The sequence below is a fragment of the Cottoperca gobio genome, chromosome 8, assembly GCF_900634415.1.
Source record: "Cottoperca gobio chromosome 8, fCotGob3.1, whole genome shotgun sequence".
Classification (NCBI taxonomy): domain Eukaryota; kingdom Metazoa; phylum Chordata; class Actinopteri; order Perciformes; family Bovichtidae; genus Cottoperca; species Cottoperca gobio.
Genome location: NC_041362.1, coordinates 18,300,217 through 18,314,879, shown reverse-complemented (window position 1 = coordinate 18,314,879; position 14,663 = coordinate 18,300,217). Strand labels below are relative to the sequence as shown.

At 41.6% G+C, this 14,663-nt stretch overlaps 1 protein-coding gene across 3 annotated transcripts in view; it reads left to right on the top strand.

The window, feature by feature from the left end:
• Positions 1-560: 560 nt before the first annotated feature.
• Positions 561-14,663, top strand: part of LOC115011643 (paralemmin-2-like) — a 35,340-nt gene continuing 21,237 nt past the window's right edge. For 2 of the 3 annotated variants that reach the window (XM_029436810.1, XM_029436811.1), the window contains exon 1: positions 561-986. Coding sequence is in view for 1 of the 3 variants with exons in the window: in XM_029436809.1 (XP_029292669.1) it covers positions 7,709-7,777 (69 nt within the window). In the remaining 2 variants the exon portion in view is untranslated. Of the gene's footprint in view, positions 987-7,693; positions 7,778-14,663 lie in introns of those variants that run through there. The other variant, XM_029436809.1, reaches the window with a different exon arrangement.

Sequence of the window (14,663 nt, the reverse complement as noted above, 5' to 3'; positions counted from 1 at the left end):
TGCTCTTTTATTAAACAAACTAAACGCTTCTGTTATTTATCTAATTTATGTGCACGTTTCAGTTTGTACTGTCTACTTTGCACATTCACATTTGCACCACACACGCACACCCCAGAAATTTAAATGATTAATTATTTAATTTAATAATTTAAATAATTTAAAGGAAACAGAACATTTTCACATTTGTGAAGATGAAACCATAACATTTTTGGATGAAAAATGAGTGAAAGAGTATCACCAGCTTCCAATAAAGTTTAATGGAAATTCAGCTGTACTTGAATATCATGTTCGGTTAAATGTATTAAAAAAACATAATATTTTATACGTTTTTACAAATTTGAATTTATGAAGTAACCAAAGCTGTCAGATAAACTAGTAAAGTAATACAATATTTCGCTCTGAGATGTAGTGAAGTAGAAGTAGAAAGAAGTAGAAACACACTGAGATTTTCAGGGTGCCAGTGAACATGTCACACATTTAACAGCTGTCAGTCATTTTCAGCGACCTATGACAGCGAGCTGTGTGAAAGAGCGTACGTTTGATTGGTCGAAAGTTAGGAGGGATGTTTGTTGTTTTTCCTGCTAGTTTGAGGAGCGGGAGTTTATAGTCCAGCACGCAAAAGGTCGGTTTTGTTGTTTTTGGCGTTGGCTGTGGCCCACAGTAGCATGTGTTGTGTTGGCTAATAAATTGCTAGCGAAACCAACTAACTTCTCGTACTTCTCCGCCTTCTTACTGAGGCACGCTACATTGTTAACGACGGGAGTCTGCAGCGCCACGCTCAGGTCTGCTCCGGTTACACACACATAGTACCGGGCTAAAGTCACTCCCACCTCCAGTATGTGAACTTTGCGTCACTTTGGGCTCCAAAAGTTATTCTAAAAAGCCTCCGAGTGACGCAGGATAAAGCAGCACCTGAGACCTGACAGTGTGTTTGCAATATTTAATATTTAGTTGCTGTTAAGTCTACCACCTGCAAGTTGTGAAAGGTAAGACGCTTTACTCATTATTGCTTATTCCTGCTAAACAACCAATTATTTTGTGGACTTCTCCTCCTTCCACAAACAAGCAAAGAAAAAGCTCAGACACGACCTTCAAACCTCTGCACTATTTATTCCAACGTTTTCATGCCTGAGGGAAATGAATGGAAGAAGCAGCTAAGTTACAGTCTGCTTCAATAATAGATCAAACTCTAAAAGTACATTTTTTGGGAAAGAGATGGGAAGTAACAATGTCCTGTCATATATGAAAACAGTATAAAAAAATGGATAAATCTGCATTTCCTGGATATCAATTCTGGAAATTCTTGTACAGATGCTAAAAAGACTACAGTCTACATCCAAAATTGTTTCATATGCAGTGCAGGCCACACAGTGATCAAGAAGTCTTGAATCCAGGCATACCACCAACACCACCAGTCAGCATCACTGTCACCATCCTCGTTCCTGCTACACCCAACTCTAACTATACATGTGCGGTTCCTCCCTGCAACTGTTTTCTGCCGACGTCTGAGGCATAATCCATCCAAAGGGTCAGCTAACAGTGGTCTGTGGTGGAAAATGGGTATTATGAGAGGGTATGTGCAGTTGAGACACAGGAACAAGGGTATACTTCTGCACATGCACAATATATTTGGCTTTTTATATCCGCTAGTAATTGCTTAAAATATGTTATCCATACTGATGACAGGCATTGATGGAAAAAGACGTGGCACTATAAGATGTGTGTGCCTAAAGTGTATTTTAGGCACCTGCACTGAGTAATATGCTACTTTAATTAAACTGTGACTTGGTGAAATTGTAATACAGCGCTGGCAGAAATATTCAGATACTTAATTATCTTATTAAAGTACTATTAGTAATACATAATTCTCGTCGTTATTTCCTTACTGCTGCCCCCTAATCCATCAGTCTCCATCTCTCACACTCGCACTCGTCTTTCAACATTGGTCGTCTTCTTCTGATGCGACTTTCCATCACTTTGTGACTGCCTTCAGAGACTGCCTTGCTTCAGGGGGATTCCTTGCTTTGCCGCCACCGCTGTTCTTCAGACACTTCAGCACTTTGATGACTGCGGTGGTCTCTCTCTATGATCGATTTTGTGTTTATGATGTAGCGTAGAACTTATTCCATGCGGTGCCAACTCACATTCTTTTCAAATTTAAACACCTAACAATTAAAAGGATATATATTCTATGACCCGTAAACATTTCATTTGTAATGTTATGTATCTCTACTGTCCCATAATTGGCCCAGACATAGTATCTTTGTGTCCCAGATGTTGTTTTTATTGTCCCCGGGACAACGGGTCATCCTTAGTTTGGAGCGCTGTTTAGAAGTGCTGGCAGGTGGAGTTTGTTATGTTCTGATGTTATTGTATAAAATATGGACGTAGTCTCCTTGACGTCAGCCAAAGGTTTCTGAACGCCGCTGCGAAGCTCAAAGTCGTTCTCACCGTCTAACTCCCGGCTGATCTAAAAATGGGCATCGTCGGTTAAACTGAGGCGTCCCAGGTGACACAGCAGAGCAGACAGCTAGCGGTTAGCGATCTGAGATGGCACCCGCCTGTTACTCAAAGCGGCCACTCCTCTAATAACGTGTTTAATTCTGCAGTTAAGGTGGGCATTTTAAAACAGGGTCTAAGGACTTTGACTCCCTTTTGGAGCCGTTCTCAAGTGGTGATTCAAGGCTTCACTGCTCAGCCCGGAAGGTTGCTGCTTGGTTCTGACAGAGCAAGGCTGGCTGCATAACTGGACTCTAAATTCAACAGACAGTGATGCAATGTGACCTGGCATGTGAGTGCATCAATTATTTACCTTCTTAAAGCGCTGTAGGCTAGACAGGAGATTTTGGGAGGAGTTTTTTCTTATCTGAAGCATCAGGTGGGTGTCGTAGGAAAACTTGTGATTTGTAATTTAGGGCTCTGTACATAAAATTGGCTCGACTTGAGAAGTGTGTGTGCTGATGCATTTGGCTGTTTGCGTTGTTTATATGTTACTGCATGTTGAGCGGTGTGCTAGCACCAGAGAGAGAGAGAGAGAGAGAATCTGCAGCACTCTCAGGGTTTGACAGTGTTACAAGCATCCAGATTGGTGCCCGAGGCAGCTGAGACTGACTATAAGACACCCACATGCTGAAGCGGAGCGCCTCATTAGGTAGGACACACGGTGGTGGGGGCGGAGGACGAAGAGAGGATGGGTGGGAGAAGGAGAAAGATGAAGGGAATAGTTATTCACACTCCATCTGGACAGAATCTTTAAAAACGCTCCTGTAGTGTCGGGAATTTACGCAGGCAGTTCAAAGTGTTGGTGACACGGAGGAGGGGTAGAAGGTTGTTGGTCACCATGAAATCTTCTGAACGAGCATCTAATGTAGGGTCTGAACCATCAAACTTGAACTGGCCCACAGCTCTTTAATGTGTAAGGACGATTAGTGATAGCTGGCCAAGCACACTCGAGTGCATAATGGGGTCATGGGACCAAAATGTCAAGTACAGTGAGTAACAGGGTGATGAGGTGGTGGTGGTAGAAGCTCCAGTAGCTAAAGTTAAAAGTAAGTACATCAGACGCTTTAAGTGTTGGGCCACAACAAACCTCCAGATCACCAGATGTATTATTTCCTGGGGTGCGGAGAGATGGTGTGCAATGAGACAGACATTTTTTTGTAAACAATACAACTATACCCCATGTCAGACACCTGCAGAGACGGGACTGTCCTTGTAGCAATTCTGGATGTTTTGCTATTATGCTTGGCTGACATGACAGTATTGTGGTGTACCAGGTTTTATAGAAATCCCAAAGACATGATTCACCAGCAGCTGAGCTCAAAAAGATTATCGACTAGGAGGGTTGAGAATAACATTATAGTTCTAGGAAAACTAACATGTGCGTGCGTGCGCGCGGGCAATAACGCTATAGCTGTAAACGTAGCAGTGCAGTGTGTGTACAATTTATTTATCGTTGAATAAAACTGTAACTCCAAACGCCAAGTTCCCGTGTCTTGCTTGCTACCTGCTGCTTAAAGTGAAGTGGGTTGGCCCTGAATAAGCAACAAGTGGATGCAATAGATGCCGTGCAAGCATGGTAGAGCTATACGTTGTTTTAACAACCCTAAAGGTGTACAGCCACGTTATGTTCTCTGTGAAGCTGTGATAGGTGGAGGTGTACAGGCACAACAACGCTTTGAGCTAAATGCTAACACCAGCATGCTCAAGCTGCTCACCATGCTGCTGTTTACCCTCTTAGTTTATCATATTATCACATTTCATGACACAATAGTTGTTGGTTTTCTTCACTAAAAACAACTGTAAAATCGGTACGATTCAACCTCTGTCAATAGGTGGGATGTGTTACTGGTTGCAATAGCCTCAGCTTGAATGTTATTGTATGGTTGTTAGGGCAGCAATGTTACATTGAGTTTTATGCATTTGGGAAACCGGTTTACTTTGTTGGTCATAGTGTGTTCAGTTCAGTGTAGTTCATTTTAACTGTGTTTATTCACTATAAATATGTGTTGCTCAACCAGCTTTAGAAACGGATGTAATTTAATTAGAACTGGTGAATTTGTGTCTACAACAGTGATGCTCAGGCATCAATTATCAGCTCTCTCCTCCACCCTGCTCTGCTCTGATGTGTTATTTCCTGTGTTGAGGAAGCGGACAGTCTCTCTGTTTTGCATTGAGTACTAACCTGAAATGAACCCTCCCCCCACCTATCCTGTTCTGACCCAGCCAAACCTCCCAGGCTATGGATGTCCATCATGTGGCCTAAAATGGTTCAAGAAGACGCATGCTGACATGCTGAAAAAAGACCTAAGTATTGAGGCCTGCAGCACACAATGAGCTGTCAGTGTCTGACCTGTGAATCAGCTTTGCAACATGATGGATAGCACCACTGGGACACAGAACCTCTGCCCTGATTATGTTGTTTGGTTTATTTGCAGATAACAAAGCTATCATTTTTAGACTCATTACAGACCAACAAAGAATATGGTTCAAAGTCTCTGACACTCTGTCTCTCCCTCTTCCCCAGCTGCTCATCACAGTCTTGCACCTCTTCTTTGTCTATTACCGCTCTCTTACTCTGCATAATTTATGAGGCTCTATGTCCCACATACCCTCTCATCAGGTGACCCAGTTATGAGGGGGAAGCTTGCAGTGCAGATATGGTCAGTGTGGGACTCATAAATCAACATTTCTGGAAACATTGTCCACTTATTCATATGTTGAATGTGCAATCAGAGCCCACTCTGGTGCAGCTATAAAAATGATGTAGTACTGGACTGTGGCCAGTGTTGTTATGTTTGTGATGTCTCTCTGGATCTGGTCACGATCAAGCATAAATATACCACCCAGAATTCTGACCTCTGTGGTCTTTTGGTTTTTTCTTCACTAAACTGAGCTGCAAGGAGATGTAGGATATCCAATTATTTATGTCTATAATGAATTCGATTAGTTATTAACAATGTTTATTAGTGTTGTCAAAATACCAAATATTATGACTTTGATATGATTCCTGCCTAAAGTATCTCAACACTGTAACAGTACGACAGCAGAAACCTAAAACATCAAGAAAGGTAATGGAATAATAGACAAACGAATATGGACTGTTAAACTGTTAATAAAAAATTCTAAAGATCATTTAAATAATAGACAATGTCAATGCAAGGCAGTGGAGGATGTGGAAAGAAAGCATAAAACAACAGGAGTGTGTTCACACATTTAAACTCTTAATTAAGATCAGCTCTTTGTTCACATCTCTCCACCGTCACATGTCACACTGCTGCTTCTAACAGGTTCAATCCTTGCAGAGATGACTGAGCTGTACCTGTAAGCATCTAAGCAGAGATGTAACTACAGTTACAGTGGGGCAGCTCAGTGGGCAAAATATATATGTTTGGAAAGCTTCATCATCTATTTGTTAAAACTTGATGGCACTATCGGAAACAAGCAGGTCTGAGATTAGTGTTCTTTACACTGACGCTTCCAACAATTACAAGCTAACGTTATCTAGCAAACTTATGGAATCTGTGTTTTTCTCTAAGCTTTTTTTAAATTCTTATTTTCGGGATTTCGTCCATGATTATGTTATCACAAAAACCTTCGGGCCCTACCTTAATGCTGCCATCAGCACGCGCCGGCTTTTGGGCGCTACTTGCCAACAACTCTTCTGGCGAAAGCCTTGCAGAAACAAATATATAAAGGCCATGGATATCATTTCCAATTTAGAAAGTGGTTGGATTATGATAGGTTAATTAATGTAGGAAGGAAGAACAAACTAATTAAACCTTCAGCTAACCCCTCTGCAACACCTACTGTCTCTCTAGATCAGTGTTTAAACCAAGTTCGGATACAAAAGATGGGTCAGGCCACTTGCCAGCTATTTGTATGTTTTAATGAGCTCGGGGCCAGGGAGTGAGATGATTTTCTTGAATGGATCCCGGGTTACTTGAGGTTAAGCCCTTGTGACTGTGCACTTTGTTTTACAATGGAGTTAAGGCTCTAATAACATGCTCAATGGTAGTTTGTGGTACTTCTTAAAACAGGAAGCAAGGCAGATTAAATGAAGTAGAAATATAAAGTGATCTGAAGAACACAGACACAGGGCTATTTAAAGAAAGCGCCTCAGCAGAGGCCAGAAATATCTTTGCGATTGACTAAAATAGTTTTCCCTCTTTCCCATTTTATTGCCAGCTGACGCTAGATAGATAAAGGATCATATTTCTAAAAGAGGAAGAAGATACAGTTTTCTTTACTGAACTGGTATCAGTGCCTAATAATACAACGTGATGATGATGTAACTTGGATAAATGATTAACTGGACAAATGGAAATAAGTGGACAAAATATTTATTTTTATAGATTACCTATATGAAAGCTTTAAAATCCAAAAGTAATTTAAAATTACGATTCTTGTTAGCGGCCCCTAAAGCACACGAGTCTGGGCTGAATTATTTATTCATCAAACTCAGTCTGATGTGTCCAGGGGCGCTGTTGCCTTGTATTAGGGTGCAAGGTAAAGTATAACGTTATCATGATGTGTTTCAATGTAATCTTGTAAAATGAAGTGTTAAGGGAAATGTATTCAAGTTTACAGATGTTTTCAAAGCTTTATAAAATAGATTTTGGAGAGGGAATTATGATCAAAACGTAACAAAGGAGTGCATATGGAATTAAATGGGATTTATTGTTTTGTTTTAGTTTTTTACCAAATGGTATGTGTTAGAAAATGATTATCAGCAATGTGTAGCATATGCAATTTAATGTGCTAACACATGCTACTTTAAACTGCTGACAGTGCCACATATTGACCTTCATTAAAAGGTAATCTTTTTTCATGCACCCATTATATCTGACTCTAGGGATATGGCTGGTCCCTGCCTCCCCTCTCTCAGGGGAAGTGTGAAGGGCAGAGGAGAGGAAGGGCAGCCTTCAACATGGACACGAAGTAAATATGAAACAGAATAGTGTTGGTGATCTTAACTAAGGCTTCTTGTTTATCTTCCTACCTGGAGCAATGTGGCTGTGTGTGGATTTAGCTCACAGACAGCCTGCAGCACAGTGCAAAGGTACAATACATAGATTATTTCACAGATCAGATTGTGTGTGCCCCCAGCAATCTGTGTCCCATGTAAAATAAACAAGAATTAAGCAGTGCTGCCAGATAGAGTAAGACATTGCTCAATCTGCAGTTGCAGTGGGAGGACAGAGAGACAATGCTGCATAATTCCCCCTCGTGTGTGTCACGGCTATCAACCTCTGTGCATGCTGACTGTTGCTCTAAGGTGGGTGCCAGCATGCCGTGTCCCTCTGGCTACATTGTGGGTGGATTGGTGTGTGCACATTTGGTGAAATCATATGTTTCCTTTGAAGTGTGTGTGTGTGTGTGTGTGTGTGTGTGTGTGTGTGTGTGTGTGTGTGTGTGTGTGTGTGTGTGTGTGTGTGTGTGTGTGTGTGTGTGTGTGTGTGTGTGTGTGTGTGTGTGTGTGTGTGTGTGTGTGTGTGTGTGTGAGATCATAACGTGTAGGCTGCAGCAGCTCTTTGATTTCCTTCAACAGGAGGGAAATATCCCATGGAGAGGAACTGTAGGCTTTTGGTGTCTTAGCATAGAGATCAGCTTTATTCAGCAACAAACGTTGAGAAATGGATGAAAAAAGTCGAGATGACTTTGAAAGCTGTAGTTCTTTTCAAGTAAAGACAACTTAATATGACACGCTGTGGGTGTTGTAAACAGAAGATTATGTTGTACACAGTTAACTATTCCTACAAGTTTATGTGGTCTTTGCAGGGGTGGATTTAGTGATTTGAGGGCCCTGGAAAAACCCTGACATGAGCCCTCCCTCGTGCCTTATTCTAACCCTTCCTCTGAAAAATATTATTGGTATTAAGGATGTTACAGATTTCCATAGAAGCAGTCATATTCCATGTGGTAAGCACAGCCCACTGCAGGGATGTCAGAGAACAATTCTCAAAAGAATATGGGTCTCCTGACTAAGAGGAGGACGCGCCTCTCCAGGGATGAGAGCTGTAGTTGGCGCCAAAAGGTACAATGGGACAAGCTTGGTGCTTCATGCACACTCCTGAGAACAGGGGCTACAGAAGGCTTTCTGTGCCTGTTTAGCGTTTGTGATAATTCCGGGTACTTTTGTTAATCCGGGAGTGACTACTATCCTAACCGATTTTGAAATAGTTTGAGCAGTTGTGAACAAAATGGAGACTGACGTGCAACAATTTTCTGCAGTGAGGAAAAAAAACAAAATCGGAAGGCTAAACGAGTCTGGGTGAGATTATGGTTGGGGAGACATGGTCAATGCAGGTTAAGTATTCTTCAGCCAGATCATCTGGGCCCAATATCGGTACAGACCAAGGTCCCAGATCAGATTAACCCCTCCTGTGTCAGGGATACATCTCCTGTAGTCTGAGCCTGGCTTTAGTGAAGCTAAACATGAACCAGCCGATATTGACACAAAGTTCTTGGAACAATGGTACCCATAAATCAGCCGACTCACCAACTGAGGTGGTTTTCACTAACACCAACTGGAACAGTTAAGCTGATTTCATCAACTTGACTTCGAGCCAAGTCCTGTCAATGCTAATGAAACAGAGCTAAATAGCTGTAGCTAGCTAACTCTGCGGGGCGAGGTTGTTCTCAGCGAGTTAAAGATTGTAACGATTGAGGGATGTCTGGATTGAGGGGGTGTGACATCCCATACCATATGTGTTGTACCGAATAAATCATTCCCTTCAGCCTCGGCTGTACTTTGTGTGCAGTGCTAATTATCAAACATTAGCATGCTATCGCTAAACTAAGATGGTGTACGTGCTAAACATTATACCTGCTTAGCATCAGCATGTTATCAGTCATTGTAAGCATGTTAGCATGCTGATGTTAGCATTTAGCTCAAAGCACATTTAGGCTACATTCTCCCAGAGCTGCTATCATGACTGTAGACTCTCTGTCTTGTTGTCTTGGAATGCGCATTGTGATACATTTGTTTTAGCCTTTTTATAGCGTTTTACGTTGAGACTCAAACATCAGAATTTCAGGGTCCTTACCAACAAGAGTGCTTAGGTGTGTAGCAGTGCGCATTCGCGAACTGCAGTAGCCAGTCTAGTCTAGTCCATTCATTTGTAGATGAGTGTTGGATGATAAAAAAAAAAGCGCTTTGCTTGCATGTATAAGGCGATAAGTTATGTTGTTGAGTATATAAATATCCATGAGAATAGGAACATAATTTTTTGTGTTTTATATCCAAACATGTTAGTATTACTTTAGCCATTAGGAGCCCTCTTAGTTGAGCTATCCAGGCAGATGCCTCTCTTGTCTATGGTAATGTTTGCCCTGCTTTGTTTGTCTTAGCATGCAACTTTAGAAAGGAGGGATCAGAGTTCATTGCAGATGTCAGCTAAGTGCTGAAATAGTTTGACCAAGGTCTTTGCTGAGTGACAGAGTATTTCTCACATACGTTTGCTCAACCATGCAGCAGATGTCTGATTACATTTGCTTTAATCAGCTATTGTTGTCGTATATTTTACGCAGTCAGCTTTGTTTATAACTTGTAACTTGATTGAGTTGAATAAAATCTAGAGAACAACTGAGCGTGAGTCTGGAAGGTCAGACACAGAAAAGTGAGACCGGACTATAGGGCTCCTTTGTTGAACTACAGTTCACTGACTCGCTCAGGCAGCACACACTGCCACTAAAGTAATGATAAATGGATGTTCATCACTTTTACTGCTGGTGTTTGTACTTGAATAAATATATTAGGTATTTATGTCCTATGGCAATTACTGTTATTGATATATTATTGACTAATGTTGATTTTCACTTGGTATTTCAGCTTGATTGGAAGGCAGTGTGGTTTTAATCTAGAAGGAATGCTAGACCACGGCTGTGTTGTATAGCAATGCTATATAAATGATTAGCTCCGTCAGCATTAATTTTCTGCAACATTGTGTATTGATTTTCAATTTGGAGATCAATTGAAATAAACAAAACAGGTTTTGTGTGATAAATAATGTCATAACCAATTCTGTAATGCCAAGTTCTCCCAGCTGTTGTCGTGCAATCAGAGAGTTCTGCTGAATCCAAAAAGAAGACAGAGCAGTGGGGGCAAAAAGATTAGGAGGCTTGTGAGTTCTGGGCCAGCATGTGAGATTCACCCCATTCCTGCGAAGGTCAGCTTCTTCTGACCAAAGCAAAGCCATCCCTGTTTTAGGAAACTAAAGGCCTTCACACACTCGGGGTAATTTCTTGGCGCGATTAATTTGAACTTCAATATATTTTTTAGACCTGTTGTTTTTGTCATGAGTACTCCACCATCAACCTGACGTTGTACATCACGGGTTGATATAATCATTAACAGAAGTCTACTTTGCTGGAAATATAGGGCATTTCTGCCTCCCTCAGTGCAGTGCTGTTAAATTCCTCCTATAAATTACACTGATTTTATGAGATCATTTCATAGTGTTGAATTCATTTGTTCTACACACATAAGTAAACCCTCATTATATTTTAAATTGGTTCTCTTATTGGACCAGGCTCAATTTGCTACAGTATGGCTGGCATGTCACAGCAGAGGAGGCGCGAGCAAGAAATGCAACTGTGGCAACATTAAAATAATGGCCTGCCTGAGGTGATGCAGAGCGATGCAGTGGACATGGTGATCCAAGCATCAGTTATGACACCAGCACTTTAACACACTGCCATACCATGTTAAGTGTGCAAGCTCTTGCACCGCACACACAAACAAGTCTGTTCTTTAGCAGCTGAGACGGCAGTTTTTGTCAATTTGAAAAGACTGACCAAATTAACAGTTATTATTATATTTATATATTATAAAAGCACCTTAGATGACCTTATAGAACAGTGAAATTAGCTTACAACCTAATGTAAGATTTTTTTTATTGCTAGATTACCTCCCTCACATTTCATTTTCACTGTTGTGTTTTCATAATTAACAATTCATGTGTGTGAAATAGTGTATGCATGGTTTTTTGTACTTATACATCCATCATTATTTGGCCCTTTTAGAATAACTGATCACTAGCTTTTCCAATCCCGCAGCTTCTCTCCAGCTCTGCACTGACTGCAGGATTTGAGACACGTTCAAGATAATACATCATTTTTATTTCTAGCAAAACCGAGAGAGAGCATCAGAGCATCAAAGCATGTAGACTGAGGAACGCTTTGAGAAAGTTTGAGTGTGCACAGGGGAGCGAATAAAAATGAAGAGAGCGAGAAATGTACTCAGTGTGCAACAGTGAGCAACATCATAATTCACTGCTGTTTGAGTAGAAGGCGAGGGTTAAATACTGAAGGCTGTACAGGGCAGCGTTCACCCTGCTGGGAAGCACGGACATCCCTTCTTTCTAATTAACAAGTACTTGATGGAGCCGTTCAGACAAACAAGGCAACGGAGCACACAGCAACCATCTGCAGCAGCCTCGTCTGCCGAGGCTTTGATGCTGATTTGAGCCAATGATGAAGTAAGTCACACTGACATCAGGCCTTTGAAGGAATCAGACACACACGATGGCCCACAATCTGTGCCGCAAGATGACAATTCTACACAAATAAACCCATCTGACAGCAGAGGAGGACCTCTAAGCACAAAATAAAAAAGAGAATATCCACATGACAGAGTGCACTCGTACCTGCATGAGAAGGATGTGATGTAACGGGATGTAAATGTACAGATAAATGTTTGCAGACTCATAAACACAGGATGATGAGGAGAGGATATGTGGCCTCACTAGAATGCAGTTAAGCTTTAATTAGTGTGCGTGTGCGTGTGCGTGCGTGCGTGCGAGCCAGCCAGCCAGCCAGCCACAGGGAAGTCCCTGACACAGAGCACATTGATCTGAGTCAACCCCCCCTCCAAGGCGCTCTGGTATCAGCTGAGAGGAGGCTGCCAGAGCTGGCTGCCACCCAGTTTCCCCCTGCATCTGACAAAGGACATCTACTGTGGACATGATGCTAAAGCTCTGCCATTACTGCTCAACACTGATTCATTACTCACTCTTTAAAAAACGGTCATGTTGTTATTTTGTGGCAAACACAATATTCTCTGTATTTTGGTGGCGTAAGATGAGATCCATCCCTGTGTGTTTCTGACTTAATCTCTGGGTTCTTCAGGTTTTCACATACAAGGATTTTGCTTTGTGTAATGGTGCAAACATAAACACAGTAGGAGAAATTAAAAATAAGAGCAAATACAGAAATATTACTAAAAAGGAAACTTCTATAAAATACAAAAAAAAATTGTGTACAAGAAATATAAATATAGAAAAAAGAATGTACAGAATGTAATAAAATATGTACAGTATATCTTAATTAAAAGTGGAGGAGCTGTGCAATAGTGGTAGTAGCAGAAATGTGCAAAATAGTCAGGGCAAGTTTGCAACCAATCACCTCCCCAGAGAGAATGATAGGGGGGCGTGGTTATGGTGCCGGCCGCTGGTGGAGAAGTGGTAGTGTCTCAACCGGGATCAGACAGGTTAATGTAACGTGTAGAGGGGGGGAGGGAGAGACAGTGTCAGTGGGGGTCTCTGGCCTTGTTGATGAGGCCAACTGCACAGGGGAAGAAACTGTCGATTGTTGCGTTCTTTTAGATGTGACACCTCAAATTTAATTGTTCATGTATTTAAAAACCCTTTTGTTAAAGGTTATAAATACTATATTCAGAGCATTATTATAGAAACAACTACTTTCTGTGTACATCAGTAGAGATTGAAGTCACTCACGCTCTGTGTGCGTTGCTGAGCTTCTCTGTACATTGTTCACAAAGCCAGGCCGGCCTTGCGTGCAGATAAGTGCATGTGAGTCCCTGCGTGTGTGTCCCACTGGCTAGCTAATGGCGGCTGCTCTGCGCTGTGCACACACATCCCCATCAACGGCGACTTCCTCCTTTGCTCCAGTCATAACTACTACGGCCACTAGAGCAGGGGTCGGGAACCTTTTTGGCTGGGAGAGCCATAAAAGCCAAATATTTCTTTATGTATTTCCCAGAGAGCCATATATTTAATAAATTTGAACGCGACTTTATGTATGCATTTTCTTAAAAATAACACGTCTCCCAGTACTAATAGAGGTATCAGTGTTGCATTGAACAGATGCTCTTTTATTAAATAAACTAAACGCTTACGTTATTCATCTCATTTATGTGCACGTTTCAGTGTTTACTGCACGGGTGTCAAACTCAAGGCAATTATGACCTATTTAACCTCTTATGTCTGTTGTTGTTGTTGGTGCTGTTTTTGTTGTCCTGCATTTTAGCGCCTTGAGATTGCTTTTAGCTTTGAAGGGCTTTTTTAGATTTTTTAGGCGCTTTACAAATACAATTTATTATTATTATTATATCCGGCCCGCAAGAAAATATCATATGTCTGTCATACCTGGCCCGCCGGTTTTGGTAATTAAATCAATGCATGGAACAACCACAGGAAAATACATTTGAGGAAGTATCTAAATGTGTCGAATGAAATGAAAGTTTTTGGAAAGCAAAGGGAAAGACACCACAGATCTCTGGGACGATGTGAGCTGGACTGTTTGTGCGACATAACGAAGCATCTCACTGTTAAACCTGCAGCTTCAGGGCCGTGTGATCACAGACATGTGTGATGCAGTGAGAGCTTTATAAGCCGAGCTGCCTGTGGGAGACTCTGATGCAGAAGGAAACTTTGGTCACTACGTGTTTCCAAACACTGACAAACATCTCCACCGCTGTGTTCCCGACAGCATTCTGCTGATCAACTGAGCGACTTTGCCGACTATTGCAGCTCAGATATTTAAATTGAACTGCTCAGCAATCCGTTTGCAGTTGACTTAAATATGTTCCATATCTTTTTGCACTTTATGTGTACCCTGTTCAATACATGTGGACTGTGTTTGGCCCTCGACGTAGTCCCAGTTTTTAATGTTGGCCCTCTCTGTGATTGAGTTTGACACCCCCGGTCTACTGCTTGCTTTGCGCAGTTTCTCCTCTGCTGTTTCGCTAAGGGCGGGGCTCCGCCCCCTACACACAAAAACACACACACACGTATGTAAGTGTGTGCGCTGTGCAGTCAGAGACAGAGCGGAGGAAAGGAGAGGGGAGAACTAAAAACAAATCCGCTGCTAAATGTTTTACTTTAAAATGACAATCATGTTAAAAAATGTGAGGTCAAAAT